General features: G+C 35.5%; 1 protein-coding gene across 1 annotated transcript in view; it reads right to left on the reverse strand.

The window, feature by feature from the left end:
* fryl (furry homolog, like) overlaps positions 1-27,665 on the reverse strand; it is a 355,547-nt gene that overhangs the window by 48,193 nt on the left and 279,689 nt on the right. Inside the window, 6 exon segments of the mRNA XM_039751183.1 lie at positions 3,163-3,333; positions 8,815-9,015; positions 15,236-15,412; positions 17,199-17,273; positions 25,251-25,412; positions 26,511-26,708. Of these exon segments, the coding sequence (XP_039607117.1) occupies positions 3,163-3,333; positions 8,815-9,015; positions 15,236-15,412; positions 17,199-17,273; positions 25,251-25,412; positions 26,511-26,708 (984 nt within the window).

The raw sequence follows: 27,665 nt of genomic DNA on the forward strand, positions 1-27,665 counted from the left end.
AAAAACATCTCCTTGTGGGCAAATCATGTTTCTAAAAACCGACTTGACATGTTTCCCCAATGCCTGTCATGAGGGACAGCCACTGGACGCGGCAGGAAAAAATGTAATTAAGAAAACGATTACGACACATCTGAATAAACTTCTTGAGCAGTTTAATGACTACTTTCCCGAGAAACAGAGGGATGATGACTGGATACGCGACCCATTTGTAATCGACATGGAAAGCGTCACGTTGCCAAACAAAGAGAGTCAGCTGGAGATCATGTGACCGCACGCTAAAAAAGAAATACATGGAGGTAAGCCTCTCCCAGGTCTGGTGCAGCACTGTGATGAGCGAGTATCCTTGTCTTGCAATTCGAGCAGTAAAAATCCTGCTACCATTCAGCACTACCTATCTCTGTGAATGTGGATTCTCAGCTCTGGTTCAGCTGAAGACAAAACACAGAAACAGGACGGACATTGAACATGACCTCAGAGTTGCCTTGTCTACTGTAACTCCCAACTTTGAGACTCTTGTCTGGAGCAAAAAAACATGCCCAGTTCTCCCATTAATTCCTCCAAACTCAGGTCTATGATGTCAGTGTTACACCTAAGGTTGAAGTGAGTGTTGCTTAATTTTCTTCAAAGCACAATGTTTTCACCATTTACCAACTGATAAGGTAATCAGAAGAGAATTTAATTTAGTATACTTGAATCCTTTTGAATTTCACTCTTTGTTTAATTTACTTCTCTTTGTTAAAAAAAAAATGCTAATGAAGAAACTGAATTTTTTCCATAGTGCAGTGTTGGTTGTCATAGATTCAATGAGTGAGGATTCTCTTGTAAAACTACATAATTTGAGTTTTTTTGAAAATACTCCTCAGTTAGTTGCACTTTTTTATTTCAGATTTGTGCATGAAAGCACTGTTGAGTCTGTTAAAAACAGTTACTGAAGAGTTTTTAACAGTAGTAAAAAAGTAGTACACTTTGAAAATGTGCTATATAAATAAATGTTGTTGTTGTAGTACTGAAGACTTTTGGTTTTAATTAAAATGCAGCTAATTGAGTGGGAATATTTCCCTCTCTGGCATCGCCACTTGCTGGTCATTTTGGTTTATCAGGTTTTTTGTGTTGGCATACTGTGATATTCTGTTCTATCATCTCAGGTTCAAACTGCACCATCTTTTCATCCAATAAATTTGAGAAGTTGAAAATTGTGGGTCGTGGCTTGTCATTGGTCCAAAGCCTATTGCAGAGGTAAATGTATTATTCCTTATATTTAAACCTATCATGTAATCGAGTGCTTCAATAGGAGCGTAAATGTTAACTTGGGACGTTGCAGAGGAGTTCTAGATGTAAAAAACTGAAAGCCTCTATTAAGCTGGACCGTTTTTGCTAGGTTAAAGAAGTTGTCCTTAGTGATCATCTGCTTTCTGGAACATAAAAGGAGAAGGTCAGTCTCAAAATGCCGGACGAGTGGGGAAGGTTGGTTTTCCTTCCACCTTTAGAATACAGAGATACAGGAGGTACTGGTTGATGTTAGTTCTTCATCAGACCCTGCATGTGCTTCCCTCCCTTTGCTCATAGTTCATTTTCTTTTCATCTTTCTGTATTTTCCCACTGGGTACATTCCAAGAATATTTGTTCCTGCTGTTCCCTTCAGCAGGAAATCAGCCACGGGGAGTGTGTTAGACATCTCCCACAGCCTTCGTCCCTCTACTGGTGAAGCCCAACATTTTGTGTGTCTAAGCTTTCTTTGAGTCATGTCAGTTCAAAGTTCAAAAAATGTAAGTGTGAAATTAGAGTGCAAGCAGCTTAGCACTAGTTATTCCTGAGGCTAGAGATAAACATGAAGTCTACAAAACTGTAGCAAATTTGATTTCTGACAATTGATAGGGTCGAGAGGACAATGAACAGGCAGATATTCTAAGAAATCTCAAGATGCTTTAGACTGGGCTAAGGACTGCAGTGTTCATTCACCATTTTATGTGTGTCCTAAAAACATGTGCGTGCAAAGTATATTTTTTGTTAACCACTGTTCTAGCCAGTCAGTTCCTGTAAGTCATATCTAAAGTGCAATGAAACTCCAAGAATGTAAAGAAAAAAGGGAAAAAAAAAATCAAAGAGGTAAGAAGTAAGGAAATATCCCCGTGGCTAATTACCAAAGACTGTAATGATTTTGTTTAACTTCTGGGCAATGATCTGAAGAATACATAAAATGTTAAGAAAAATTGGCAAATTTATTTGTGATTCATATGGGAATAAGTTTAAATATGAAACATTTTAAACTAAATGATTAGTTCATTTGACAGCCCAACAAATCCATTGCGGAAATTCTTAGGCTACAAATTTAGAATTATTAAATAAATTAAGAAACCCAATCAGTCTACTGTAAGATGTAATATGGATTTTAACAAAATTCGGAACCTTAGAAATGGCACAAAATAAGCAACGAAAACATTTTTTTTTGAATACCCAAAAGGAAAATAATGATATTGGTTGTATTTAAGATTTCTTCTTCTTATGATTAGTGTTCTGTTAGTACCAATGGCCGCATACAAGAAATATTAGTTTGTTAATAAGACTCAGGCTCTGTGCATGTTTACAGCAGAAGCAAGTCAACAGAGGTCTTGGCTAAATCACGCATACTTACAGACTAAAGCGGATCAAGAGGACAGGCTCAGGTTAACTCCATAGGCCATCATAAGATTTGAATGCAAAAAGCAAATGCCCCATTTCAATGCCAATAAATAATTCATGCTAGCACAGCTTGCCTGAGGTGTGTTTCTTGCAGTTTCTTCCCAAATCAATCACCAAGCAAGTATAACACAAAATCAAAGCAACATGAAAGAAACAGAGAAGGAAAAACAAAACAGAGACAGAGAGAATCTCAACCCCAAACTTATTACTACCAACATCTTTTCAGCAGGTTGGTTTGTTTTTTAACCTGTGAGGTGTCAGTACTTTCTCAATTCTAAAAATGTGGATTGTAGATTGTGTACCATCACAGCTTAAAAAATAGCTATAAATTAAGCCATAAACCAAGTTTGTCTAGTGTAATTTAAAGAAAAGAACAGCTACATAGGGAAAATAAAAGGGAAAAATGCATTTAACAAACAACAGCTAGAAAGTGCCCAGATTGGTCATGCACCAGCTCATATTACTGCTCCCAATTGTTCCCACCTCAGGCAGCTGGCCAGTAATGTTATCAGGAGGAGTGGGCTCTAGAGATGGACTCTCAGGCCGGGTGGGAACTGCCTCCTCTGTAACTGCGCTGCTAGAAGACTCCTGGGACTGAAGAAGTGAATCCACATGGTTGGATGCTGCATCATCTGTGGCTGAGTCACTATTAAGCTAAAATTGTAATAAGGAAAAAGGTTACATGTCAGAAAGAAATTTCTTAGAAAATAGGATATCAAAAACTGTATAAATTTAAAAAAAGATATTAGGTAAACTAATGAAGTACACAAAAACATCTTTAGAAGCATATAATTCAAATTAAACATTACTTGGTTACGGATAATTTTTCATTAAAAAGAACAGGAAAATGATTATTAATTTGTAAAACTAAAGTCAAAGTCAGAAAAAAAAAATGTTGACATTTGTATGTTTGCTTATTATGTCCAGCAAATCTGACTTACTCCAAGCATGGCTGTTTACAATCTAGTAAACATGTGCTAGAAACCTTTAATGAAAACTATAGGAAACAAAATCTGTCACAAAAGATTTATCTTAATTTTTCAGTTCTTCCATTCAAAAGCATATGCTAGTTTTAAAGTTTAAATGATAAAAAGGTGAATGATATCTCACTGTATGAAAATGCCCAACAGAGTGAAAAATAAGTACCATATTGGTGCATTCATTAAAATGTTCAAGTTCTGCAAGGGCCTAAGATAAAATTGCTCTTAAAAGAGACAGTTAACATTTACGCAAATAAAACCAAATGGGTTTTCACCATTTGAAATGGTACATTATGCAATGAATGTATAACAAAGACGAGAAAAGTGAAACTGTCAAAGTCTACATAAACCCTTGGCAAGAAGTAGTTTTAAAGTTTGCCAATTATGTTTAAGTCAAAGTTCTACCATAAAATGCTCAATAAAAAGCAACAGCCGGCGGCATATAGCTTGCAAAAAGAATGTCGCTCTTATTCAGTCAAAAGGACAAAAAAATGAATGGTCATTCAAAGTCTTCAGTTGTACTTTTAGGTAGATGATCAAGGTGAATGTTTATAGTGGAAATTATCTCTTGGAAATTATCACCCTTTACTGTGTCCCTTTTTTTATGCCTTTCTGAAATCAATCTTTCCATTTCCACTGTGCATTATTCTCAAATCTTGATGATATGGCCTTTCAAAGCCCCTCATAGTATCTAACCTGATGTATGTTTCTGCTTGCACCAACACTTCCATTTTTATTGTATGTTTGATTTTTTTGAGATTGACACTTTGTTGTTATCTTGTTTTTTTTTTCTTTTCTTAACCCAGTTCTTACATGTGGTACAAATAGACACATGTTTTTACAGCCAGCACTTCAGCTGCAACTTTGAAAATAATGCAACAATTCAAAAGTGTTAAGTTTCATTATTATTACTTTAACAATGTTGTTACTTTATTAAATAAGTAAACTTTACTCCGCGGTTAGCCTGTCTATTAAGAAGGATTTTTAATGGAAAACAAAATTAGTTCTTTATTCATTGACAGCAAAATATTATGTAAAGAACAGTGCATTTGCAAAGTAATTAATATTTAACCACTACACTCTTTGTGGCCCACAAAGTTTTACTACCCACTAATTCATACATCATAATACAATTTATAAAGTTTACCACTTTTTAGCCAAAACATGTATACCAAAGTATTTAATATGATTTCTAAATATAAGGAAGACAAAAATTGCTAGTGTTTAATTAATTCTTCCTAAAGCTGTGTTACCTGGCTTCACACAGAAAATTTTGTAAGACAATGGGCATCAATTATAGTGCCACTGGTTAATCAGGTACAGTGCATCCGGAAAGTACTGTATTCACAGCACATCACTTTTTATGTTACAGCCTTATTACAAAATGGATTAAATTAATTTTTTTCCTCAGAATTCTACACACAACACCCCATAATGACAACATGAAAAAAGATTACTTGAGGTTTTTGCAAATCTATTAAAAATAAAAAAAATGGAGAAGTCACATGTATATAAGTATTCACAGCCTTTGCTCAATACTTTGTCGATGCACCTTTGGCAGCAATTACAGCCTCAAGTCTTTTTGAGTATGATGCCACAAGCTTGGCACACCAATCCTTGGCCAGTTTCGCCCATTCCTCTTTGCAGCACCTCTCAAGCTCCATCAGGTTGGATGGGAAGAGTCGGTGCACAGCCATTTTAGGATGTCTCCAGAGAAGTTCAATCGGATTCAAGTCTGTGCTCTGGCTGGGCCACTCAAGGACATTCACAGAGTTGTCCTGAAGCCACTCCTTTGATAGCTTGGCTGTGTACTTAGGGTCGTTGTCCTGCTGAAAGATGAACCATCGACCCAGTCTGAGGTGAAGAGCGCTCTGGAGCAGGTTTTCATCCAGGATGTCTGTATACATTCCTGCAATCATCTTTCCCTTTATCCTCACAAGTCTCCCAATTTCTGCCACTGAAAAACATCCCCACAGCGTGATGCTGCCACCACCATGCTTCACTGTAGGGAAGGTATTGGCCTGGTGATGAGCGATGCCTGGTTTCCTCCAAACGTGATGCCTGGCATTTACACTAAAGAGTTCAATCTTTGCCTCATCAGACCAGAGAATTTTGTTTCTCATGATCTGAGAGTCCTTGAGGTGCCCAAACTCCAGGTGGGCTGCCATGTGCCTTTTACTAAGGAGTGGCTTCCGTCTGGCCACTCTACCATACAGGCCTGATTGGTGGATTGCTACAGAGATGGTTGTCCTTCTGGAAGGTTCTCCTCTCTCCACAGATGACCTCTGACAGAGTGACCATCGGGTTCTTAGTCACCTCCCTGACTAAGGCCCTTCTCCCCCGATCGCTCAGTTTTGATGGCTGGCCAGCTCTAGGAAGAGTTCGGGTGGTTTCGAACTTCTTCCACTTACAGATGATGGAGGCCACTGTGCTCATTGGGACCTTCAAAGCAGCAAAACTTTTTCTGTAACCTTCCCCAGATTTGTGGTCTACAGAGAATTCCTTTGACTTCATGCTTGGTATGTGCTCTGACATGAACTGTCAACTGTGGGACCTTATATAGACAGGTGTGTGCCTTTCCAAATCATGTCCAATCAACTGAATTTACCACAGGTGGACTCCAATTAAGCTGCAGGAACATCAAGGATGATCAGGGGAAACAAGATGCACCTGAGCTCAATTTTGAGCTTCATGGCAAAGGCTGTGAATACGTATGTACATGTGCTTTCTCAATTTTTTTATTTTTAATAAATTTGCAAAACTCTCAAGTAAACGTGATGTTGTCATTATGGGGTGTTGTGTGTAGAATTCTGAGGAAAAAAATGAATTTAATCCATTTTGGAATAAGGCTGTAACATAACAAAATGTGGAAAAAGTGATGCGCTGTGAATACTTTCCGGATGCACTGTATATCAGAAGTACCATGTACTGTAACTATGTACCTTTGTAGGTTTTTACTAATGACTAATATTATTAGCAGACAGAGTGTTGTAGTGGTTAAACTCACTATTGCCAGTTTGTGGCCACGAGAAAGTCACCTGACCTACCTGTACTGCAACTGGAAAAACAAAAGTAATATAACCAATTGTATCTCAGATGTTCTAAGTCACCTTGCATAAAGGTGTCAGTCAAACAATAAGTAATAATATTAGGTCACTGCAGCTGCTTACTTTTGAACATAAGAATTGTTCATGAGTAAAAAATTTGTGTTTGATCAATTTCTGCATTTTCCTGGTGACTTGGCTTTTGTCGATGGTCACTGTAAATCACAATTTTACAGGGAATTGTCATCATTTGAAATGAAACATATAATCAGTACGAATAATTTGAAAGCTGAGTATATATGATTATCATTATTAGTTACAATTTTCATTATGTTTAAGTCATTCACTGAAGTATTTCTTCTCATACTTTTCATCATTTGTATGTGGTCCCCCTTTAAAGACTGCAGATATGACTACAAATGCAGAGATTTTTGGAGAGCTGGGGAGAGGTGTGTTTCCAGTCAACATAAGCAGTTATGCATGTAAATGTAAACTAGGGCAAGGTATGGACCACTTTCAAAGTCCATGAATGCAAATGTTTATTAAAATAGAGTAGCTCATGGGGATCTGTTAAGTTTAAACTGATGCTGTTCACCCAGGCTTGTCTTAGTTCAGTGGATACCACGTACGCCTAGGCTTCTCTCTCACTCCCTTTTTGCTCCTACTGAAGCAACACCTACACTCACAGTCACTGCATGTGGCACCTCCACTGAAGCTTTATAGTACACCCATTAACCATTAAGAATTGCATTTTCTTTGAGCTACGCCAATCTTTCTCATTACATTTCACACATGACTGTAGAGATTAAACGTGATCATGTCTCTTTTTTTCTTGTCCAGGACACTGCCCCTTTTCAGTCGTCCACCCCCCCTATTGGTAAGTGGTGCTGCATGAGTGGCCCATCAGTTGTTTCTGCTATGTCCTTTGTTTGCATAAAGCCCCCAGTCAGCGCAAATCAGAGCATGCAGGTTAGCATAATATTAATAAATAAAAAAAGGGTCTGCAAATTTCCTTCTTTATATAACATCACCAAATTTCAAACCAATCAGCATCATACCCCAGTGTCTCTATCGTAGGCTTTAGCAGGTGGTGAATAAGGGAGGAAGACACAGCTGACGCAACAAATGAAAAGGTGTATTTATTGAAAAAAAAAATATATAAATCCCCTTTTTAATGAACTACAAAGATTCTGCTGTTCAGTAAAAACAATGTTTAGCCTACTTTCTACTCCTATTCGAAAACTTGGTAGTAATGCTGGTTTGCTGACATACCGCAGCCTCCTGCATGACATCTTTCTCATATGCCGGAGACCACAGTTCGTCATACTGCCATTTGTTACTGTGTAGCCCAGCATCTTCCAAACACCATGGTCGCACCAGAAGAGCAATGGGCAGCCGGCACATGCTTCCACCCAAGGACCTTTCAAATGGAAACACACGCCTCGCTGTCAAGTCCAAGCTTGACAATACATAGCTGCCCAAAGTGTGCATCCAGGGAACAAACTGGTAAGTAAACAAGTGCCCATTTTCTTTTATAATAAGAATGGTGCATGCACTTAAATAAAAAAATAAATAAAAATACCACATTTCCACACAATCAGTCAAAGCATTTTTAAGATTTGGGGGATTTTAGTTTTTCTATTGCATGGGAGGTTTTTACCTCTAAATATAGATATATCAAAATGTTCTTTTTTTAGCAGATACCTAGTGCCTACAGTACCATACTGCCAAATTTCTAATTTTTAACTGAACAGGGAATGGTGTTTTTGTTGATGAGTGAGTGTGTCAGTCAGTCAACTGCATTATACAGAGTATACAGTATGTATGTATATTTATAGATTAGCAACTGTAAAGTAATGCTGTGTAGACCACACAGTTTGACCACTAAAGATAAATGAAAGTAGAAAAAAGGGGTTGGGGTGGGGAAGGGCATGGAGGGTAAGGAAAAAAATACAAAACTTACCCAAAAATCTTAGATAAATTAGGAAAGAAAAACAGAAAAAGTCACATAAATGCAAAAGCAAATAGCTAGCAGAATGTATTCATGACTAAAAGGCACATCATAAACAGGGACAGGGGTCATGTGTCCAGACAGGAAAACAATGACTTACTAGATGTGAGCAGGATAGTATCTGGCTAGCAGTCAATACCTCCTCCTCCGATGACTCATCAGTGTCCTCCTGGTTAGTGAGGTTCAGGCTTGGTGTGCTACCCGAATACTGGCACTCCTGCAGAGATGGAGTGTCTCCCTTGTCGATGCTGTCTAATGAACGTCTGCGGACGCCCCAGTTAAAGTTGTCCATGCTTTCACCCTGTAGTTAAAGAAGCACAAAAAGTTAACACATTTATCTGAACAAAACAGATGGCATCAAAGAGGCAAAAGAAAAAAAAATGTAACAAATTTTATTTCTGACAATCAAACCAATTGTAAAACAAGCAACATTTTTCTGCATTACTTTTTGTATTCCGTACGAAGCTCTGGATAACATAAAGCCTGTAAATGTGTGATAAGACTCTCCTATAAATTTCAAGTTCAGTTTTTATATTGGACTTGGACTGCATATCAAATGTAGCTTGAATAAACTACAGATAAGTTGTATGGTATTTTGCATCCATTCTCACACCTTTTTAAAAAATGGTAAAGTACAGCAGACGATTTTGTCTCCTTAATCAGAAGCATGCCTGCCACTACCACTGAAGTATAACAGCCATTAGTCTTACACACAATGGAACAAACTATTATATACACAGTGGAATAAACTATTACACCAAGCTGTGCAGAATGCCAAAACCTCTTAGGAGTAACCCTGGATAATTTAAGAAAATGTTTAAAATATGTTTTGAAACTGTCACCACAAAACTTTTCACCAGGCTACAACATCTGTTTTTCTTTAAATACAAAAAGACAATACTTACGCTCAACTAGAACTAATTATTTATTATTCTCTGCAAATTTAGATTTGCTCTAGATTATATTCTAGTCTGGGCCCTTCAAATAATATAAACTCAGACATTTTTGCACTTGGCTACAGTACAAGACAACACTGTCTTCTTATACCTGTATATATAGTATGTATACAGTAGTATAATCCAAGATTGTTTTTGACATTTTGAAAGTTTTGCATTTAGCAGTAAATTTTCCCTGATAGGAAAAATTCACCATTTAAGATGGTGAAATGAAACATTTTCAAACATTATCATTACTGTACATACCAAGTAAACTTCTGTTCTGAAAAAATAAAAGCTTGAAAAACTTTACCTTAATAACTTCTTCTAATCAAGCAGCTCAGTAGTGTTAAGGTGAAGTATAAAAATAAAGTAGTCCCAAGACGTAAATTAGTCTTGTAAGCAAAACACATCAGTGCATATAGGTATAAGAGACAGCCAATAAGATAATATGGTCTAAATATTAATGAGCACAGAACACAGAATGACTTTCAGTAACAAATGACGTGTTCAGTTACTTATTGAGTATAGGGCAGATATATGAAGAACTGGAAAGCTGGGAAAATACAACACTACTTTTGAGTTCCTTTAAAAGATAGTGAAATGATTCACTAGGTAATGTTCAGGCTAAAATTTAATATACAATTTGTGCCATACAGGAGAACTAACTAGTTGAAAATGTACTAGCCTTATCTGCTAAACAACTGCATAAGTATCAAGATGAAAACATTTTATTTTATAATTATTTTACATGTGGTTAATGTTTAATATGTATGGAGATTTACAAGTTCAGAATACTTTTAACCAATTCTGTTTTATTTTAAGTTGTTGCCCAGACAGGTTAAGTACCATGCTCAAGGTTATCATATGGCAATATTTATGGTTTCATCTTTTTCTTAAATACATACTTTTGCACCCTCACACGTTGTGTGTGCACTGTAGGTGTTTTCTGTTGTCAGTGCAGCAACTCTTGTATAAATCTACAGTGTTTAGCTCTGATTCCAAGCTTCCATTTGGTTAAACATCTGTAACACTACACAGTATGCAGATTTTAGTGGTACTTAGAACAGCTATCACAGAAATGTTCTAGTTAAGAGGGGAAAGCAGCAGCCATGGGGAAAAAAAATCCAGAAATGTACTTTAACACACAATTCACTGTTGGAGTTTGGTGTTTGATTGTGACATTGGAATTAACCTCTGGTGATCAGTGGAGTTATACTGACATATGAGGGAGGCTTTTATCAATGATTAAAGTCAGAGCTTGAAGAATAAATTCAGAAGACACATTTTACTCTAAATGGACTAGAAATTAAAAAAAATTGTGTATACAGAGTTAGATGTATTTATTCTTAAAAATGCTGGATTGTACTGCATACTTAATGTTATTTTCAGCACTAGATTCAGATAAAAATAATGCTGCAAGTCTTAATACATTTTAATTGTGTCTGCAAGCACTTCTACAATCAACAATTTCAGATAGAAGTGACTGTAACTGATCAACTTAAACCAGGTAAACAACCTAAAATTCTAGATGTCCAGATCAAATGGAAGTTGCACTAAGTAGCATAAATCAGGGGTGGACATGTCCAACTATTACAAATGGGGCCAGCTTCATTAAAAAAAGGGTCGTTTATATATTTCTCTTGTGACACAAAAGTATTTAGTTGTGCTACAAAGTAAAGTTTTTAGACATTAACCAACTTACCCGACACCAAATTAAGCCAGTTAAAAAGTAAACAAATATAATGGTACATCTATAAAAGACCAGAGCAAATGGTACTTATTTTCCTGAGCTATAGGATACCGCACAATAAAACAGGTACTATAATTACAATATTCAGTGCATTTAAATGGGTTGAAATATAATGATTTGATTCCATTTCAAACTAGATGGGAGCAAGCACTGATAAGAGCGTGTTGCCACATCCACCACACGACAAACCACCTCAGGATCCCAAATTAGGACCCAAGTGCAACTGTGCACTTGACACCTCAGCACCACACTAATTTGAAACAGTGTGAGGTTTTTTTTTGTTTACACTGGAGTACCAATCCTGCCACCAACCCCCAGATTTTCCCTTGCAAGTTGGAAAACCTGCTTACACAGCTTAATGCAGGTTAACATCATACCCAGGATGGAGCAATTACAGGTTAAGGTACTTGCTCAAGAGCTCACCAGAGTAGAATCACTTCTGGCATTTATTGGTCCTTATCAACCTTCCAAGTGCTAGTGCAGGTCACCAGCCATAGAGCCACCACTCTGCTCAAAAAAACAACAATTACCTTTGATTTGAAAAGTGTGTTTTGAGACTTAAGAGTAAGAGTGATAACTGGATTCTTCAGCACAAACTGAAGTTTATAGCACTGTATTACGAAACAGCATTAAAATGTAGAGTTACTGAGTTACACACAATTCACTGCTGGAGTTTGGTGTGACATTATAATTAACTGCCTTTATAAAACTGGAGATTTGTGGTTTATAATGGTCAATTTGAGAGGTGTGAAGTACACAGATCAGTAAATGGTAAGATGACAAGGTTGAGATTCTCATGACATGCATGTATAGATAGTATTGAGATACTTTTGCAGTTTACCTGATATGAAAGGTGACATTTAAATAACAGTTAAATAACTACAAATGAATGAACCAGGTCAGAACCACAATGGGCTGTTGGTGGCACTATGCAACTGTACAGGAAGCGCAGTGTGAAAGAATGAATATGATAAACTGTGAAGATCATGGATAAAATATTTTGGAAGGTTAACGACAGTCATTACCAATTGTCTGGTGCTAAATAGTTTTACTGTAACAAATTATGGCTGAAATGGTGGGTGCACAAACTACACAGATTTTTGTGCTCTTTTTTAAAAAAAAAAAAAAAAAGACATGCAAAGATTTATCACAGACTTACAATACATGCTATAGTAATTATAGAAATATATACAATTTCTATCATATAACATCTGGGATTCATTATGCACTTTAAAAACAAAACCACTGGCACCAAAACATGCTAAAGCTAAAAATTACCCATATTGATTACAAAGTCTCCTCCTCACTTCTGTAATATGTTCCTTTCTTCTGATATGATATATGGCTGTATATCGTTTATCTTGAGCACATCTTCATCCTAGCATGGCTGGTTTCCCATGCAATAACAAATCCAACTCTCATGTTTACAACTCATAAGAACAAATTTAGATAAGGATATAAATATACATGCTAGTTACTGGATTGGATACAACTTTAGAAGGCAATTTTCTGTTTCCAGGGCTCCTTCTGTAAATTCTGTAACATGAATGCACTGATTTGAATGGTTGGAATTTTGCAGAAAAACTAAAACACATTTCCAGGCTTTAGGGGATATGTTAGTGTAGCAATTAAAAAAGAAAGACACAAGACACAAAAAGAAACACTTGTTTTATAAAGTCGACACATACACTGAGCATACACAAGAAGACAAAAATGACGTTAATTTCACCAGGCTGCAACTTACCTGCAGCTCCTGGTTAGCAAAAAATAAAAAAAGACAAGTGAATTAGAAAAAAAAAAACAGAAAACAATGACATCAAAAAGGAACAGACATTTTTACACCCTCAACCTAAATCTTGACCTAATGTACACATATACATACTATACAGTAAATACATTAAGTGCTTCCTAAATTATTTAAAATGCTTTCTTATCAAGTGACAACAAACCAGTGTGAAGTAATTAACAAGGATATGTTCAAGAGATAATTCTGAAATTTGAATGACCCTTGTTTATGCTAGGGAATAGTCCGGTTATGTGACTATGGCTTCTAACATGCAAACCCATCTGTCTATTTGGTGATTTTTGAAGAATAGGGAAATTGCATATATAATGGTAACTGTTACAGTGTTGTAAGAACATGTTTTTTTTTTTTTTTAGCAGTTTTATTAGAAAATCTAAAATACATTAAAAAAATACTATGATGTGGACTATCATTGATTTTATAGTCTAAAAGTGAGGAATATTTTTTAAAAGACTTTATCACAGTAAGTGATTATGCCTGATCCAAACCACTGTCAACAAACAGAGTGGCCTAGAACTCCATCAAAAACAGGATTTTTCACTATATTTGACTATAAATTCAAACATCATATTATTATAAAAATAAGACACAACTGTTTAAGATTTTTAGCAGGTTTAATTTGGTATTTCTCACTTTTTAAACACTGAGGCTGACAATGCTGTGTTCTTCATTTAACAAATTACTGGATATCATAAATTTGCTTTGCTCAAAAGCAGTTGGTGCTTTTGTATTTTTATTTGTAAATCCTAATATATATTACTGTGAACCAAGCCATAATAATATGCCTAGGTGATAAGGTTGTGAATAACTAAGTCAGTAGGCTGTAGGGATAATGATGAAATTAAAAAATATTTACAGAGCTGTGCACTTGGAAAACAAAGACTTCTACTGCATTTATGAGATTTAAAAGTCCAGGATATAAGGAGTAATTTACAGGAAAAAATATTGAAAGCAACATTTTCATTTTTTATATATAAACTCCTCCCATCACCAATGACATATATTTTTTCAATCAATATTTCTATTTTTAAACCAGTTTATGCCAATTCATTATTAAATATTGTACAATATTGTACATTTTACAAAAATGATGAACTGTTGACTAGCATTTCAATTGTTTGCTATCTGTCTTAGTAATAATAAACATTAGTTATAATTTTAAACCTGTATCTTAATGTGAAATATATGATATTCGGAGAATAAAAAGTACAAAAAAAGTGAGCCATGAAGAATAAAATTTTCCATATTTTGAAAAATCTGGAGGTGCTTGTTTTACATATAATCATTTTAATAGTACCAAAACTAGCTGGGACGTTTAGCCTTGCTTTTCACTGAGTGAGAAGAATCTGTATATTCTGAATATGATATAGCTTTAAAATGAAAGAAAAAAAAAAAAGATTGCTAAATTACAGCATTATTCAAAACATGCACAACACTCCTCAACTACAGAAGAAACTGTACTTATTGTCCACTTTAAAAATACTTATATACCTGAAGTGCATTGCATCTTCACACTAACTCTCTCTCTCTGTATTAGCAGTGAATGTTATTGCAAGCTACTGGCTACTTAAACTAACCCAGCATTCTGAGCAGACTCAGGTGATATTTGCAGCTGAATGTGTGAGGGATACACTCATGTGTTTTATATTTTTCCTTTTGTTTGTGGTTAATTTCTGTGAGGATTAAAAATAAAATTGTTATACAGACTTGAATTTCTAGAATACAAATTAAATTTTAGTCATTACAATAGATGCAATGATTTTTGTTGAGGGTTCGAGTATTTACTCTTATAAAAAACTACCAATGTCTTATCAACAGTGTTTAATAAAATATCACCCTGTTCACTTTAGCCTTGAGATGGTAAAATACAACAATGTTCCTTCAGTATGGTACTGGTCTGACAATAGTAATTTCTTGTATGGGTCACCAGTGTAAAAGAGGAAAAATGGTATTTAGTCAAGATTATAAATACATTACCTAAACTATTTTATAAAAAAAAAAAAAAAACGGACAGATGAAAACTTCTTACCTCAGCATCTTCCAACTCCACATCAAGAAAGTCAAAATCCTTGAAAACTCCAAACTGTTGCTCACTACTGGTATCCTCTATTGCTGCCTCCTCTTCTCGTATTGCTTCTTCTGTGGTGGAAATGAGGCTTGCCTGCTGATCTCCTGAATCAAGATCTTCATTAGATGAAAACACAACCTATATGAAACAGAAAGAATATTGCAGACTTTCTTTAACTTTCTGTTAAATTGCTTTCTCTACATCTTTTCTGACATCTCAAACTAAACTTATTAGTTTATTAATAATTTATTAATTAGAGATTTACTTACAGTATTTAAAATGAATACTATTACTATGTGTTTCTAGTGCAGAGGCAGATCAGTTTCTGTATTATTTTTGTTTACTTTAAAAAAAGTAAACATGTAAAGATTCTGAACTTTTATACTTTTTCATTTTAAACTTAAACTAAATTCAGTAACTAATGACATGCAAAAACAAGGCTGGCCAACAGCTAAAATGGTACCAATTCTACTCATACCTAATTATAAAATAGCTGTTCAATGCAATATAAAATGTAAACACGACTGACTCATTCACTCACTCATCTAACAACATTAACAGTATTTCCCATTTTATTAAAAAGCCACAAAAACGAAATACCCCAAAACCTTAAAAGTGCTTTGATGGATTTTATTGAAATTTGGTGAGGTTATAGAAAAAAGAAAATTAACTGATGCTCTTATATTTGCAAATAATTTTTTTATTTTTTATTATTTACAGTATTAATATTATGCTATGTATACGTGCTGTGCTTAGAGAAGCAATTGGCAGGTCAGATGAATAGCACTGCTAGCCAATAGGGTGTACGGGTGACTAAAGATGGGGCAGTGCGCTGGACAGGAAAAAAAGACACATGATCACATTGTGAAATGGTACGCAAAAAGATCAAAAAGACCAAGGAAAATAAATACAAAGCTCTTTGGTTAGCAACCTTTTCTTTTTTTTTGTTGACTACTGGCTCTCATCTTGGTTACATGTTCTACTCAGTCAACTTAAGCAAAATTGGTCATAGCACTGGAAACCAAAAACAAAACCAACCCCCCTTTCGTGCCTCACTCTTTGATCACAGTACTGCACTGCAGAAAGAAACATCGGTTTTAGATAGTGGTGCTTGAATTCCTAATGGGGAAATGCTCCTCATGTTGATACGTCAGTGTAACATATAGGATATCGGCACTTACTGTATGTATATTCACTTCAAGCACTGCTTTGCATAAACTGTACATTCACATCTGCAGATTTTAACGAGAGACTACATACAACTGACAAAAAAAAAAAAAAGGGAATACTGTACTTGAATTGACGATGTAAACAACATCATAAACATTTAATAATGATAATAGGTAAACTTGCACTGATACATTATAAGACGCCAATCAGCAGTGTGGAACTAAAGGCGGTGTTGAGAGGATGACTAAATGGGCATGACATATGCAAATACTGATGCCCAGAAACATCGAGGGGTGGAATCCTCTGTGTGAGACTAAACAGTATCCTGCTACCATCTAGTGGATAAAATAACATCATGCTGCAAAAAAATCATGAATATTTTTATTTGTTTGGCACTCTATGGTAACTCAACAATATTCTCAAGGGGGCAGAGCCTTCAACCAGTTTTACAAGTTGAATAAAGCGTCAGTGAAAACAACGTGAATTGGTCATCAGACGTTGACATGGATAGAGACACTGATGCATATGTTAAATGTAACTTTTTTCTTGATGAAAAAATTTTAATGTTTTTGGCACTTTTTCTGGAGTTAAACATAACACTAAGGAGGGTAATGCCTTTTGGTTCCTATTAGTGAGAACTGGAGGCCGTAAGAGTAAATCATTTAGTTTTACCAGCCTTCTGTGGAACACTTCCATAGTTGCAAATCCAGTTGCATGACATATTATAATTAACTGTAGAAATTAGGCTACTTACAGATGGATTCTTGGGAAGTCCAGATTCTGGTCCACACAGAGAAAGGACATTCATCAACTTTTCTCGTGTTCTTCTCTGCAAGACAAAAATGTTTACTAAACATCATGAAGTTGTTTTCAGAGATATACTGTATAAGTTTTAAGACAAAACATGAATGCAATCTCTTGCATCTATTTAAAAAAAAACATAAGACAAAGAGTAACATATGTTGAGCTGATGTGCTATTACACTTGTGCAAATCTGATTTAATTGGGCCTATGATGTATTAAAAAAAACTGCTGTAAAGAACATTTAAGGCTTAAATTAGGATCAGGCTTCATACATTCTATAGTTTATGCCTACATTTTGTAATTTACTAATAAAATATGAAAATACGTTTCTGTTTTAAAAATGTGTTTACACAGATTACCGTAGAAACGGAACACACATGAAATGCGTGTGTTCCAAATAACAATCTATTATTTCCACTCTAAAACTCCACTTCACTCCCAGATAATCAATCAAGGCATGAGCTGGGAGAAGTTTGTGCATGTTCTAAGTCAGTGGGGGGATGGAATAGCTGGCTGCTTGCAGCTTGTCTTTATCGGCACATTTAGAAGACAAAGACAATGGCGGAGAGGTACGAACGGATTTAAGGTGGGCCGGATCTACGAGTTTTTTCGTAGGCTCTGGTAATTCTAGTGTTAAGTAGTTTAAAGATGAAGAACAATTTGGCTTTTATGTCTGAATCCTACTTTTTATTTTCTTTGTACCAATCCAGCAAACCACATTCCATGTTCACTATTGAAAAAAATCTGCACTCAAATGTTAAAACCTCTTCCAAAAGCAAAACAATTACATTTTGCCTTGTTTTGTATGTTTAAGTGTAGGGAATTTTATTGCAAAGTGATATGATCAAGACTTAAAGACTTCTACACCCAGATGGGGTCATCAAATTCCTCATAGGCCCTTTTTGCATCAGAAAGACTCATGTGCTTCAAACAGGCTACCAAATTTCTCAGCACCAAATTTGGACAGCCATCTCAGTTTGTTGTTCACGACAATGTCAAAATATGTATTGGTGACATAACTGAGTAATTCACAGAATTGCTGGTGGTGAAATCGTTTTGTCAGAAATTAGTTATAATACGTATAGTGAAAACCATCACCTTAAGCACCTCTTGATTAACCATGCAATGAAACAAGAATATACCGCGCTCTAGTGATTTCTTCAGCAGTGTCACAAACCCCTATAATGGCCGCTACACCATCATTTGCAAAACAGAGGTAAGGCTGTTGGTGCTGATGTCTTTGGCCTTTAAACAGTTAACTACAGACAGAAATAAATCTCTTTAAGCAGCAATAGTTCAATGAGTTCTTCACGGACCATTTAAACGATAGTTCTGGCAAGTCAAACCTTCTTCACAGTCATGGTATATATTAATTTGCCATATGAAATTACATTGTATAGTGGATCATATTTTATACATTGCAAAAAATAACTAGCTTGCTCTTGTGTGTAATAATGGAGCTAGGGGGTATGGAGTCCAAACAAAAAAAAAAAAAGCATTAAAACATAACAAATACATCCATTTTTCAAAACCGCATATCCATGTGCTTTTAAATGGGAATCAAGACAAAAAATGCAGACCATTTTTGGGGGATTCAGGAATTTTAACACTAGAATCCCTGAAGCTTACAATTTTTCTTGTTGTCCCTGACCTCCTAAAATGTTCATGACATATACCAAGAAGCTTGTAGCTTCTTATCACTGCACTTATAGCCCACTTTTGTTTTTCAAATGTGTGGATTAGCAGAACGCAGCCTGCTACATTCCCCACCAACCCCCCATTCAGTCAGATGAAGGCATCGCCCTGCTGCAGTCCTCACAGTTCAAGTCTGTGTTGAAGTGTTTACCTGGTGATGACAGAGCAAATAGGAGGCAAGAAATGCCGAACACACAGCTAAAATAGAAAATGCTTTCATATGTTACAGTAATAACTACATCATTTTGGTGCAACGTGTAGGATGTGTGAAGCCCAAATATCCATGAAACACTTTCACAAGAGGTCTAACAAAACAATTATGCTTTTTATCCAAGAATAAAACTGAAGAAAAAGAAATTGCTCAATTGATTTGTTGCTGAAGCCCAAACATCAGTCGGTACGAAATAAAAGACATTCGCATATGTATGTTTAAACATGTAATTTTCAACAAGTTGTCATTGTGGTAATGCTGCTTCTTCATGAATCTGTGTAGATGGTACACTGGATAAGCTACCGTTTAGCAACGGCAAGGTAATGAATTCAAATTCAGTATCTTCTCTGTATTTAGCACTTTGAGTAGTGAGCTGCTATTATTATTATTATCATATGACAAAAACATACATTTGATTTGAGTCTGTAACATCCTGTGTAAATGTATGGTACATGTAACAGATGTTACTTTTCCTTGCATAAGGACATTCATATCATGTCATTTGAACAATTATTTTTTATTCAGTTTTGTTCTTGGATTCTTGAATAAAACTTAATTTGAATGATTTTTTTATTCAGTTTATTCTGGGATTCTTGAATAAAAAAATGTCCATGTGCGAGGAAAAGTAACATCTACCACAGACACTGTGGAGTCTTTTTGATCAACAAGACACCACGAAAAAATGACTGAGCTGTGTTTGTGTGTCTGCTTTTATCCCTTGCTAAACACTACAAATATTACACTGGCTGTTACAGACTCAGATCAAATGTATGTTTTTCATATATAATAACAACAATAACAGAAGCTTACTACTCAAAACGGTAAATGCGAGGAGTACCTGGAACTGAACCTGCAACCTCTTGATTACGAGGCAGCAGTTCTCACCTTTGTACCAGCCAAGCAGATGTGTTTACTTTATATCGATTAGTAGCTGGGCTTCAGTTTTTACACATTGCCAGTAACATGTAAGTTGAACGTTTTCTTAGGTAATATTCTTGAATAGAAGTGCACTTGTTTTATTATACCTTTTGTGAAAGTGTTTATTTTACATTTGGACTTTAGTCTTTACACATTATATACTTCACATCAACATTTTGTCAATTACTACTATCAATTCAAGTCAAGTTGGGAAGCATGCACTGGTACAGTGCGATGCCGCACCCACCACACTACGAAACAGCTCGGGATCCCGGTTGGCAACCCCCCAGTCAGATACGAGGTTCAGTCCCACCCTCTTGAAATGACCCTTTATCTGCTGCAGCCAGGTGTTATGTGGGCAACCCTTTGGCCTGATCCAGCCATTTGGGTCCCCAACAATGAGGATATTACGAGCTGGATCACCCTTGGGGAAAAGCGCCACATGGCCGTAGTGCCGTAACTGATGCTCCCTCACAATGCAGGCAATGTGCCTCATTTGGGACTCCATGAGCAACTGCTCATTCAACACAAAGTCAAAACAACAGTACCCAAGGATTTTCTGGACAGACACAGTATCAAAAGAGTCCAGTCTTTGTCTCAGGTCACTGGAAAGCATCCATGTGTCGCAACCATATAGCAAGACAGGAAGCACCAGGACTCTAAAGACTTGGACCTTCGTCCTTTTGCATAGATATTGGAAGTGCCACACATACTATAACAGTTTCTGTTTTAGTTATGGGCTCAATATTTCTTGCCTCACATTTCTTGTTATCCTACATTTACACAGATTGTTCTAGACATGGAACACACATGTGTGGTGGATGAGTTAGCAGGCTGCTTGCTGCCAGTGCTGATTGGCACATTTACAAAATAAAGATGCTGCCGAGATGTGAGGGAATTTAAGGTTCCCCGGTATTATGAATATTTATTCTAGAGTTAAAAAAAAAAAGGATATGTGCTTCACCTCGCTTCTGGTCGTCTTCAGCGGCAACCTTTCAGGGCCAGGGGTGTGGATTCACCTTGGAAACCACCACTATTGATATTATTGAATGTTGATACCCAGATGTGGATTATAGTCTCTGTTCTGTAGGCAACTAGACAATAACTGAAAAAAGTCACACAACTGCTCATATTCTTCATACGGAAGCTTATTTTTTATTTCACAAAGATATTGCCTGTTGTCGTTCATATAATAATGCAGGCAGCTGCTTCAGTGGTCTAGCAGAAGGTTTGAGCAAGCTTGTAGTATGCCATCAGCTTACTCCGAGGATAAGCAGGATAAGAATTGAACAGAATTTAGAGACAAACATTTAGCTTTAATCAGGTTAGCATTTAGTTAGAGCTATTCACACAGGCAGAGTGGTAGTGCACAGATATCATTCCTACTTCACTGTGCCTGGATCTGAAGGGAGTTTGAATGTTCTCTCTATGTGTTTATGGATTGACTGGTATCTCGGAGCATCAGTAAGTTTATTCACTTAAAAACATTACCCCTAGTTCTTTTAATTCCATAGTCTCAGTAAGAGTAACTTACCATGTGTTAAAAAAATAGATAAGTGGTTTGTGGCGTTTCATTGTGGTTGGATTCTATTGCACACTCTTGTCTTTTTATTTTGAGTATTGTTTTTATATCATGACTGCACAGAAAATGCCATGGAAAGAGTGAAGTGCAGTTGGTGTGGCTCTTTCAAAAACCTAACACGTTTATTAAAAATATTATGCAGTGTAATCTGTTCATTTCTCTTCACCACCAGACTGCTATTTGGTGTAAATCTTGCTCTGTAGGCTATGTGAAATAACAACACAGAACGTAACAGATGGAAAGTAGGTGCTATTTAAGAAGAAACAAGTCATGGTTTGAGCACACATCTATCTGTTTTTAAAGGCCATGACAGAACATAACCATTGAAGAAACAGAATTGTAGAACAAAAAAATATGATAATAAGCAGAATATAGCTTGGCAAGAAGGGGGTGGGTTGTTATAATTTCACTTATAAATGACCACTCCAAGCAGACAGGTAAGAAAAAAACTTATCTATACATGGTGAAAACAGTACCTAGAACTACCAAGAATGTGTGATATAATTTATTATTTCTGGTTTACTATTTTTGTCACTAGCTTGCCTCAGAAATGCAGAACACATTTTCTTAAATCGAAAACTTAGCTACTTCAAAGTGGATGTATTTGGTTAGTTTTAACACTCTTTTTTCACATTGGGTCCCTGCTACCCTTTAGCTCCATTACAAAATGCAAGAGCAGGCCAGTCATTTTTTGAAATTTATAAAACATGCTTCATTTTAGAAAGCCATGTCATGTACCAAATTAACATATACTAAAATTGTAAAGAAATAACTTCTGAATTGAAAAGGAAGATATGTGCTCTGTCACCAGCATCACACAGTATGGGGAGGATATAACCTGTCGACTTGCTAAACACAGTGTTGGCAGCCATTCACATAGTTATACTGTAACTTTCTGTTATCGTTGTGCTTTCATGTATGCATAATTTTGGTCTTAAGGCAATGTTCATGGTGTGAACTTTACAGGTAACTGTGTTGAATTGCTGAGCCCAGCCCTTTAAGAATATTTCTCAGTATAATGTGCAAGCCCAAAATGAATCCCATTGTTGATTGGTATTAGAAGCAATGGGGGGAAAAAAAGGAGATGTGAATGTCTTCTGTGTTTTGTGTGTTCTTTTTTGAAAGTGAGAAGGTGGTAGGCAGTGAAGTGTAGTACCTTCATCAGATTGAGCCATAAGAGTGAAAACTTGCCATCACATCAATCAGTATCATTGGGTACGTGTCTAATAAGAACTGCATCTCTGAAAATTTTTTCATAATTCGTCACCGTCTTTGGAATTACTACTAGTTGGTCAAAACAGTTTACTAATTCATGTGATCTGCTAATTCTTATTCTTCTACTTACTTTCATAAATGCCTTCTTTGTCCATATTTCCTGCAATATCTCTGAAGATATTCTGGACTGTAAACATTTCATGAATACTGGTTTGTGTTTGTATATAATAATGTGTCTGTGGATGAATGTCACAAAGCATTTGTATTAATAAAAAAACTTCATGTTCATTGTTACTGTGAATAATAAATTGAACATGAATACACTTAACACTAGAATTACCAGAGCCTACGAAAAAACTCGTAAATCCGTCCCACCTTAAATCGCTTCTTAAAATCGTTCACAGCTCTCCACCGGCGTCTTTTGTCATCTAAATGTGCTGATAAAAATCAGGCTGCAAGTAGCCGGCTATTCCATCCCCCCACCGACTAAGAACGTGCACAAACTTCTCCCAGCTCATGCCTTGATCGATTTTCTGGGAGTGAAGTGGAGTTTTAGAGTGGAAATAATAGATCGTTGTTTGGAACACATGCATTTCATGTGTGTTCCGTTTCTACAGTAATCTGTGTAAACACATTGTTAAAACAGAAACGTTTTTTATATTCTACAAGGAGATGACAAAATGTAGGCATAAACTATATAATGTATGAAGCCTAAAGTATCAAAGAATTACTTTCACAAAAGATACAAATCTAACACAACAATTGCGCTTTTATTCAAAAATATAACTGCAGAAACAAAAAGCCGCCTTAACATGCGACATTAACACCCCTTTATTATGACTGCCTCCTGGCGCAATAGAGTCAGCTGCCGACTGGGAATCAAAAGGTTGCGAGTTCGATCCTGCACCACTCCGTTTTGAGAAGTAAACTGCTCTTAGTCTTACTATTTTAGAATAAAAACATACATTTGATTTCAGTCTGTAACAGCCGGTGTAATTTATGATACTTGTAAAGGTTAGCTTTTTTTTTTTTTTTTTAGTCAGTTTTATTATCTCAGCCGAGTTCACGAGCCCAAACACACCCCACCCCCGCATCTGACACTGCTATTTTCACATAGATGCGCTGTAACAGAGGTAAACTCAGCTCCTTTCAACATCGGAGCAAGAATGCACATACCATTGCTTGCATACTAAAGTGTCAGCAGGCACTTTTCGTGGCATTACACACATTTTTGAGCATGCCCTCTGCACACTACTTGTGACTTTAGGCTTTAGGAAGTAAGTAAATAAATAAAGATAAATCGTGTCATAAAATGATTTCTTCAAAACGTCGAATGTTATTTATTTGGCACGGACATGCTCAAAAAATACATGTGTAATGCCACAAAAAGTGCATGCAGACATGTCCGTGCCAAATAAATAACGTTCGATGATCTGAATAATAGGAACAGAATTCCATACAGTTTAATCTTGTATTGTTTAACCACTACACCCCTGCCCATCTCTAAAAACTTAAATCTGGCAGTTTCACACATTTGTTTTCCAATTTTGCTATGTATTTTTTTTTCTTAGTAGCATAATTTTGAATCTTGCAAAATAAAAAATATTAGTACGAAATATTTTAGGATCATTATAATGCAACATTTAGTACATTTAGGAACTACATTTATGAAACACAAATAGACTCCGCATTTCTATAAAAAACTGAAGGGCACCAACTGCATGTCATTTGCACCCAAGGACCAAAAAGGCACATAGCGGAGTGCAGCGCTATAGGAGGGTATAGCATGCAAGGAATTAAAGTAATGGGAGCATTAAACATGTTTTAAGTAATCATGAGTGACTGTGTATAGCTCTTATATAAAGTGTAGCGAAGTGTCCTGACTTTTTGTGATGGGCCATGGTTTACAAACGAAGGCTGTGTCAGTACACAAGTCATAAACGATGCATGCTTTTCAGATTCAACACCAGAAAAAAAAAAAAACAATAATAATAATTGAGAAAAAAAGGCATGCTAAATACAAATGTACATGTAATAGTACTTAGAATTTTTAACCTACTTTCAAATATATAGAAATGTTTATTTTTAATTTGAGCATTCACACCCTAATTTTTTATAATTTGACAGCCCTATAGTACACATTGTACTATAACAAGTTGCTGGTCACAACCATAAGAAAATTTTAAAAATTTAAGAACTTAGCCTTAAATGTGCAATGAGTCCAGATCCTACTTAAAACACACAATTTAATTGTCAATGAGTGCCATATATTGTTTGAAAATTTTACTTTATATTAAGAGTTTAGTATTATTACATTTTAATAAGAAAGCTAAAAAAAAACCAAAAAAAAAAAAACGCAAGCAATACTATGAATAACTCACCTGTGATAACTGGGGCCTCTTCCAGCTTACAGGTACTAACGCATTGGAGTTGGATCCTGAGGAAGTTGATGAGGTGCTTCTTGTTACAGCTATCACCTTTGGTTTTCCATTCCTACCAGCAGCACTATGCTGATCCCCATATTTGTGCCCTATAATGGGGGTCTGGAAAAACATGTACACAATTTTCAGCACAGTTTATAGAAACATGCACAAATGAACTTTAAAATGACTTGAGATAATATTAAACTGCAAACATACAAACATTCTAAAAGGAAGCTTCAGTGTAGTTATAGTTATAATGCTAACTTCTCCACTACTACATTAATTTATTAACAATGTCACAGTGATATGTATTGAAATGCAGGTTAGGCATTAGTGGTTTAAGGTGACAGGTCTTTAGTTAGTGAAGCATTACATATGAGTTTTAGTGTAAATGGAGTAGTAGTAGTAGTAATAATATTTAGCATTAAACAATGTAACTTTGGGTTTGCATTCTTAGTATTCCACAAAAACTCTCAAGATAAAAATGCTATTAGAAACATCTCTGAAAACCGCAGGTACTACAATTTGCATGGAATGACTACAATTTTATTGCAAACAGAACTGTGATTTATTTAAATACATTTTTTATTGCTAAAAATGGAAATTTCAATACTTTTCCTAATATCTTATCAAAGTTTGAAATTTTGGAAACTTGGCAACCCTAGCTGACAGATACATAATATTATTAATTTTTTGCCTATTCACTTAATCCATTCATCTTAAAAGGTAGCATTTGTGAAGTATTTAATGAATAAATCTACTATGCAGTATTAACTTCATGAAATTAAAAGTTAAATAATAAAACAAACTAACTTTTCTTTTGCAGTTGTTTGTTTATAAATATGGACTAATCTGTCCCCCACCACAAAAAATCCAGTTATCATAACATCCAACAAATAAATCTTTTACTCAAAAGGGTTATAGCTATTTTTTCACAGTAATTTCAGTTCATAAAACTGAGCCCTTGCTGTTTAATATAACCTGTCTGTTTTAATCTGAAGATTCAAATAATATACAGAACGTACAGAATATAAATATGTAATGTACAGAAATATAAACAATGCAAAACCTATACAATCTAAGAAAACTGAAGACATATTTTCCTTTAATGAATGAATCACAATTGCTATGTACAAGAATCAATTTTTGTTTGACATCCACTACAAGTGACAGAGATGTGAATGAAATTAGAATAAAATCTGATGAAAGGCAGTTTACCTCTGTTAGATCAAAATGAAAGTCAAGAGTCTTTCCAGGGAGCTCCTTTGAGGAACTGAAGATTCTTGTAAAAGCAATTTCTGGAGAGCCTGTAGAATCTCCACTGTATGAGCGATGTACCTCATCTGGGACAACTAGACTTGCAGAACGAGAAACTACCAGCTTGAGGATATTTTGAGCCTCTTTCCAGTAAGGACTCTGAAAAGAAACGCAGTGACTGTTAACACATTTGGGCAATTACAAGCATCACAGCTAATTTTAGTGCTTAAAGCTGACAATCCATTGATGCTAAATATGGCACAAGTTGCTTTGTCACTTACAATTACTTTAAATTACCATGGAATATACAATTAAATTTTATAGATACACACAGTATAGCTGTAGTAGCCGATACACACAGCAGCAATAGGTTAAAAAAGCACATATATAAAAACCTACTATACTTGCATTTAGTAATTAAAAATGCATTATTTTATTTAAGATAGTATATATTTTAGGGAACATCACATGTAAAATAAACACCTTACTCAATGAAGATTGAGATGAATATTAAAACCTATGCCCTTCCTACTATTTCCCAATAGACTTCAGAATCTGAAAAAAGCAGATCCTGAAAGATCTGCAATTGATTTTACAAAACCAGTTCCAAAAAATCTGGGGCACTGTGTAAATTGTAAATTAAAACAGAATGCAATGATTTGCAAATCTTCTAAACCCATATTTAATTCACAATATACATATAAAATATATCAAATGTTGAAAGTGAGACATTTTACTATTTCATGAAAAATACATCAAATTCAAATTCTGAAAAATACATCAAATTCAAATTCATCTCAAACTTGGGATAGGGGCAAGAAAGGGCTGGAAAAGTAAGCGTACTAAAAAAGGAACATTTGGAGGTACAATTTGCAACTTACTAGGTTAATTGGCAACAGGTCAGTCAGAGGTTCACCAATGTGCAAAAAACTGTCTACAAATTGTGGAACAATTTCAGAATAATGTTCCTCAATATAAAATTGTGAAGATTTTCAATATCTCATCGATAGTATGTAATACCATCAAAAGATTCTGAGAATCTGGAGAAATCTCTGTGTGGAAGGAACAAGGCGAAAAAATCAATATTGGATGCCCGTAATCTTCGGGTCCTCAGAC

This window comes from Polypterus senegalus, chromosome 4 (genome assembly GCF_016835505.1).
Source record: "Polypterus senegalus isolate Bchr_013 chromosome 4, ASM1683550v1, whole genome shotgun sequence".
NCBI lineage: Eukaryota > Metazoa > Chordata > Cladistia > Polypteriformes > Polypteridae > Polypterus > Polypterus senegalus.